The 6,993-nt window shown below is 48.0% G+C and overlaps 1 protein-coding gene and 1 non-coding gene across 2 annotated transcripts in view; one reads left to right on the top strand and one right to left on the bottom strand.

Moving 5' to 3' along the window:
* RHBDL2 (rhomboid like 2) overlaps positions 1–6,229 on the bottom strand; it is a 43,999-nt gene extending 37,770 nt beyond the window's left edge. The window contains exon 1 of the mRNA XM_026455759.2: positions 6,115–6,229. Within this exon, the coding sequence (XP_026311544.1) occupies positions 6,115–6,229 (115 nt within the window). The remainder of the gene's footprint in view (positions 1–6,114) is intronic.
* Positions 3,567–3,671, top strand: LOC111529606. Its single transcript, XR_002727476.1, has one exon. It is a non-coding gene; the product is annotated as a U6 spliceosomal RNA (small nuclear RNA).
* Positions 6,230–6,993: the final 764 nt, after the last annotated feature.

Here is a 6,993-nt window from a genome sequence, read left to right as displayed (position 1 = left end):
TTTTTCTGAGATGGAGTTTTGCTCTTGTTGCCCAGGCTGGAGTGCAATGGCGCGATCTCGGCTCACCACAACCTCCACCTCCCAGGTTCAAGCAATTCTCCTGCCTCAGCCTCCCAAGTAGCTGGAGTTACAGGTGTCCACCACCATGCCTGGCTAATTTTGTATTTTTAGTAGAGATAGGGTTTCACCATGTTGGCCAGGCTGGTCTTGAGCTCCTGACCTCAAGTGATCCATCCACCTAGGCCTCATAAACTGCTGGGATTATAGGTGTAAACCACCATGCCCAGCCGAAAAGAGATTTCTATAAAGAGATTTACATAGGAGACTCCTGACATTTGCAAAAGATTTTTCCATACCTTTCAGATGCTCTAATGTACTACATACCACACAGTGTCTCCCAAAATTACATTGTAAAGTATAGCCAGGCTGGGCATGGTAGCTCACACCTGTAATCACAGCACTTTGGAAGGCCGAGGCGGGCAGATCACTTGAGGTCAGGCGTTCGAGACCAGCCTGGCCAACATGGTGAAACCCTGCCTCTACTAAAAATACAAAAATTAGCTGGCCGTGGTGCCATGCGCCTGTAATCCCAGCTACCCGGGGGCTGAGACAGAAGAATCTCTTGAATCCAGAAGGCGGAGGTTGCAGTAGGAGGCGGAGGTTGCAGTGAGCCGAGATTTTGACACTGCACTCCAGCCTGGGCGACAGAAACTCTGACTCAAAAAAAAAAAAAAAAAGGTTAATCTCTTTCTTGATGAGCAGCTTTGGCACTGGCTGATGCACTCACTAAACAACTGATATCAGGGATCTTAGACACGACTGAACTTGACACAGCATGCCAGTTTATCCAAAACTTCTATTTGTAGCCAAAAAACAAAGTCACTGTTTTATACTTCCTCCTTTCTCTTTGTTTATATCACTGGCACCAATGGATGATTTATTTTATGAATCTTTTCTACTCTGCAAACAAGAAACAAATATTTTAATCACTGCATGCAAACTATATAAAGGATAACAGTCATGTGAGATGTCCAGGCAGAGCGGTAGGCCTGGCTCACTAACAGGCAAAGCCAATCATTCAACTCATATTCATTCATAATGGGCCTTTGGGAGTAACTAGTAAATTACTGAAATTGCAAGTGTTGAATCTGCAAATGTCAAGGACTTTCAGTGGATTCTTTTTTCTTTTTTGAGACGGAGTCTCGCTCTGTCGCCTGGGCTGGAGTGCAGTGGCCGGATCTCAGTTCACTGCAAGCTCCGCCTCCCGGGTTTACGCCATTCTCCTGCCTCAGCCTCCCGAGTAGCTGGGACTACAGGCGCCCACCACCTCGCCCAGCTAGTTTTTTGTATTATTTAGTAGATACGGGGTTTCACTGTTTTAGCCAGGATGGTCTCGATCTCCTGACCTCATGATCCACCCGTCTCGGCCTCCCAAAGTGCTGGGATTATAGGCTTGAGCCACCGCGCCCGGCCTCAGTGGATTCTTTGACAACATGTATGTAGTCGTCATTTGTCAGTTTTCTTGGGGAATTTATCTTCTCCTGGTGGGCAGCAGGAAACGGCTCCCATTACAGACATTAACCACGCCCAATATTCACTTTCACATGTCCCGAGGCAGCTAGTCACCTATGCTTGACCAACCAGCTGCATTTGCTTAGGATTTCTGAGGCTGGAGGTGGGGATGGAAAATATTCTTTACAGTGGTTGCAGCAGTGGCAGCAGTATCCAGTGTCCAGATGGCCTTGCCATTGGGGTCAGCATGGCATCCAGCGTCCAATGCCAGCTGTGGCTGTGATGAAGGCAGGAGCACTGGACACTCAGCAGCAGCAGCACTGAGGCTGTCCTCACCTACCTGGCTCTGTGATGGGATTTGTTGTAATTCTAGGTACCTGGTCTCTCTGTGTTTTTGCTTATTTCCCAAGCCTTGTTTCTACAGCCTTCCAATGATTCTGTAACTTGCTCAATGTGCTTTGAATAAAATTCATTTCCTGATTTAATTAGACAGAATTAGTTCCCATCTTTTGCAATCAAAAAACCTGACTAGGGCTGGGCACAGTGTCTCACGCCTATAATCCCAGCACTTTGAGAGGCCGAGGCGGACGGATCACCTGAGGTCAGGAGTTCGAGACCAGCCTGACCAATATGATGAAACCCAGTCTCTACTAAAAATACAAAAGTTAGCCGGACATGGTGGCATGCACCTGTAATCCCAGCTACTTGGGAGGCGAAGACAGGAAAATCACTTGAACCCAGGAGGCGGAGGTTGTAGTGAGCCGAGATTGCACCATTGCACTCCAGCCTGGGCAACAACAGCGAAACTCCGTCTCAAGAAAAAAAAAAAAGGCTGACTAGGCTGGCACAGTGGCTCATGCCTGTAATCCTAGCACTGTGGGAGGCCAAGGTGGGAGGATTACTTGAGCTCAGGAATTCAAGACCAGCCTGGGCAACATAGTGAAACCCTGTCTCTAAAAAAAAATTAAAACATTAGCTGGGCATAGTACCGTGCACCTGTGGTCCCCAACTACGTGGGAGGTTGAGGTAGGAGGATTGCTTGAACCTGGGAGGTTGAGGCTACAGTGAGCTGTGATTATACCACTGCACTGCAGCCTGGGCAACAGAAAGAGACCCTGTCTCAAAAATAGAAAATTTTAAAAAATAAAATAACCTAACTAATACACATGAATAGCCAAGAAATTCTTAACTCTACCTGGAGTGTTTCTGTTGCAAGTTAAATTCAGTTCTTGGCTGGGCACGGTGGCTCATGCCTGTCTGTAATCCCAGCACTTTGGGAGGCCGAGGCGGGTGGATCACCTGAGGTCAGGCATTCGAGACCAGCCTAGCACATGGTAAAACCCCATCTCTACTAAAAGTACCCCAAAATTAGCCAGGTGAGGTGGTGGATGCCTTTAATCCCAGCTACTGGGGGAGGCTGAGGCAGGAGAATCATTTGAACCTGGGAGGCAGAGGTTGCAGTGAGCTGAAATCATGCTGCTACACCCCAGCCTGGGCAACAGAGCAAGACTATATCTCAAATAAATAAAAATAAAATCAGTTCTTCTTTTGTGTTTGGGAGACACAGTGAGAGGAGCACAGAATCAGATGTGTTTTCTGGTCTAGACTGCCATTTCCTGGCTGTGTGACCAGGGGCAAGTTCCTTCCTGGCTCTGAGCCACAGCTCTCTCAGCTGCACCGTGAACTAGACCAGAAGTTCCCCAGACTGGTTTTGCCAAAAAAATTAGCAAAAATTAACCAGGGCCGGGTACAGGGCTCACGCCTGTAATCCCAGCACTTTGGGAGGCCAAGGTGGGCGGATCACCTGAGGTCAGGAGTTCAAGACCAGCCTGGCCAACAGGGTGAGAAACCCTGTCTCTACTAAAATACAAAAAAAAAAAAAAAAATTAGCCAGGCGTGGTGATGCGTGACTGTAGTCCCGGCTACTAGGGAGGCTGAGGCAGGAGAATCGCTTGAACCTGGGAGGTGGAGGTTGCAGTGAGCCAAGATCATGGCACTACACTCCGTCCTGAGTGATAGAGCAAGACCTTATCTCAATCAATCAATCAGTAAAAGAATGCTTGTGGTGCTCGCTTCAGCAACACTGGACCGATACAGAGAAGATGAGCATGGCCCTGCACAAGGATGACACAGAAATTCATGAAGCATTCCATACAAAACAGCAGAGTTATTTAAAAAACAGTTTTTTAAAAAGGAATGCTTCTGGAAGAAAGGGAGGGAAAGAGAGAAGGAGAGAAAGAGAGGAGGGAGAGAAAGAGGGGAGGGAAAAGGGGGAAGGAGGAATTCCAACCACACACTGACTAAGTCTTTGTGTGACTTTATGTTGAAAAGAGCCTTCTATCTGGCCAGGCACGGTGGCTCACGCCTGTAATCCCAGCACTTTGGGAGGCTGAGGCAGGTGGATCACGAGGTCAGGAGATCGAGACCAGCCTCACCAATATGGTGAAACCCTGTCTCTACAAAAAATGCAAAAAAGTAGCTGGGAGTGGTGGGAGGCAGGGCGCCTGTAGTCCCAGCTACTCGGGAGGCTGAGGCAGGAGAATGGCGTGAATCCAGGAGGTGGAAGTTGCAGTGAGCCGAGATCGCGCCACTGCATTCCAGCCTGGACGACAGAGCGAGACTCCATCTCAAAAAAAAAAAAAGAAGAAAGAAAGAAAAGAGCCTCCGACCAACCTTTTCCTCTGCACGGTCGCACCCCTTCCATTATCATTCTACCATCACTGGGCACCATCGCTGTGAAGCCGCCGTGTCACAATGGCTACCAAAAAAAGGGCTTACCATCTGCCTTTGAAGAATAGCCTGCCTTGTATTTGACACTGTAAAGACCTGAATTCTATTCCCAGCATCCACATTTAGTTTTTCACTGGGCCTCAGTTTCCTCAACTGTAAAACAGAGCTCACCTCTGCCCTGAGTATCTTAGAAAATTGTGGTAAGAATCAAGTAAGACAATAAAGAGCTGCTAGAATAATAAACACTTACTATGTGCCAGCTTCCAGGCTAAACACTTTATGAGCATTCTTTTCATTAATTTTTACCACTTTGTAAGGCAGGGTAATAACATTCCCATTTGAAGGATAAAGAAACCCAGGTTCCCAAAGTAGTTTGCTCAAGGTCTCACAGCTAATGAGGAGAGGGCTGGGAGAAGAGTCCGGGCGCCTGTCTCCAAAGCCCCCGCATGTTCCACAGCCCCTGTGATTTCTACGCAGTAAGTGTTATAGAAAGATACTTCTTCATCTGTCATGGGATTCGAGTTAAAAATAAAAATTTACTCCAGCCTTGGCAACAGAGCAAGATCCTGTCTCAAAAATAAATAAATAAATTTAAGATTTCAAAACCTAAAATTGTTTTTTTGTTTGTTTGTTTTTGAGACAGAGTCTGGCTCTATCGCCCAGGCTGGAATGCAGTGGCATGATCTCAGCTCACTGCAAGCTCCACCTCCTGGGTTCACACCATTCTCCTGCCTCAGCCTCCCCAGCAGCTGGGACTACAGGTGCCCATCACCATGCCCGGCTAATTTTTCTGTATTTTTAGTAGAGACGGGGTTTCACCATGTTAGCGAGGATGGTCTAGATCTCCTGACCTCGTGATCCACCTGCCTCGGCCTCCCAAAGTGCTGGAATTACAGGCATGAGTCACCGTGCCCGGTCCTTTTTTTTTTTTTTTTTGAGACAGAGTTTTGCTCTTGTTGCCCAGGCTGGAGTGCAATGGCATAATCTCGGCTCACTGCAACCTCCACCTCCCAAGTTCAAGAGATTCTCCTGCCTCACCCTCCCGAGTAGCTGGGATTACAGGCATGTGCCACCACACCTAGCTAATTTTGCATTGAAGTAGAGATGGGGTTTCTCCATATTCGTCAGGCTGATCTCGAACTCCCAACCTCAGGTGATCTGCCCGCCTCGGCCTCCCAACGTGCTAGGATTACAGGCATGAGCCACCGCCCTGGCCACATTAAAAAAAAAAAAAAATTTAAATAAGAAAGAATGGGCCAGGCATGGTGGCTCATGCCTGTGATCCTAGCACTTTGAGAGACGGAGGCGGGAGGATTGCTTGAGGCCAGGAGTTTGAGACCAGCCTGACCAACACAGTGAAAGCCTTTCCCTACAAAAAGAAATTTAAAAATTAAAGTTTGCCAGGTGCAGTGGTGTGCACAGCTGCACTTCCAGGTACTCAGGAGGCTGAGGCGGGAGGATTGCTTGAAACAGGGAGTTCAAGATTGCAGTGAGCTACAAGGGTGCCACTTGCACTCTAGCCTGGGTGACAGAGCAAAACCCTGTCTCCAGAAATTAAATACATAAAAATTAAAAAAAAAAAATTAAACAAAAGAAGTGTGAGTCTTCTTTTTGGTTATTGTCATCCCATCCTTTCCTGTACTCTTATCTCCCTCTTTTACCTCCAGCTGCCTAGACAGTCCCAGACTAGTCCCTGGGAATTTCCGAACGGAAGCTGTAGAGGATGTGGCAGGTCATGACCCCTGGGGGAAGATGGGGCTAGGAATTCCCACCATCCCCACTGCTACCACGAGGACTCTAGGTGGACACAAGTGTCCAAGACGGGAAAAGGATTTGCCTCTTTGAGAAGCCGGAAGACTAAATCAGGCTCACCTTCCCTTCTTCGCCTCACCCAGAAGGGCCCTGGCAAGGCCAACACCCTTACAACAACTCCTTTTCCATGGCAGACACTTTTAGTTGTGAGCTTGTGCCGCTTGCCTAGCTGCATTCAAACAGGGAGGTTTTAAATATCTGAATTGTTTTTTCGAAACAGCTGGCCCCACCCATTCGTTGGTACCAGGCGGGCCCCTGCCGGGGCTGAGACCAGCCTTGATGTGGCTGGGAAGCTCAGGAGGCTGGGCAGTGGGCTGTGCTGGGTGTAGCCAATTGCTGCCCAGCTGGGCCTGGCGTGGAGACTTTTGGTGGTGTTGCTAGGCGCCTGGGTAATTGGAGAGGCCAGGATTGGGCTTCTGGGCCACAGAGCTTAGCAGCCTCCTTCATCACACTGCAAACCGTCATTATGCCAGAGGCCTGCAGCAATCTCTCTGCGGTTACAGCCTGAAAGGATGCTTTTTTAGCTACAGAAATTAAGAACTGGCTTTTCAATATTACAGGTTTGTGGTTGTGGTTGTTTTCTTTTGGCTACATTTCTGAGGATACACTTGGAATAAATAGGCAAAAGATTTAAAAACAAAAAATGCCTTCACAAACCCCCATTTCCAAAAGCTTTGCTTTTTCCTGAAGCAAAGCACACTTGACCTCAGCAGTAAGGGCAACTAAGGTAGACAACTCTGCTTCCTGAGCTCTCTCCATGGTCCACTCTGTGTCAAAAGCTTCTTCCTTGAAACTTCACAGGTGGGCTATGGTTCAGGGTAGGGGGACCAGAGAGAACCCCAGTCATGTGCAGGGCCTCTCACAGAATAATTTCTTCAAGTCCTTCCCGTTCAAAGGCCATCATAATACCTCAGCCTTCTCACTCTACAGAACCACTTT

The sequence above is a fragment of the Piliocolobus tephrosceles genome, chromosome 1, assembly GCF_002776525.5.
Source record: "Piliocolobus tephrosceles isolate RC106 chromosome 1, ASM277652v3, whole genome shotgun sequence".
NCBI classification, from domain to species: Eukaryota; Metazoa; Chordata; class Mammalia; order Primates; family Cercopithecidae; genus Piliocolobus; species Piliocolobus tephrosceles.
Note: the sequence above shows the minus strand (reverse complement) of the source record. Positions and strands in the feature narration are given on the sequence as shown.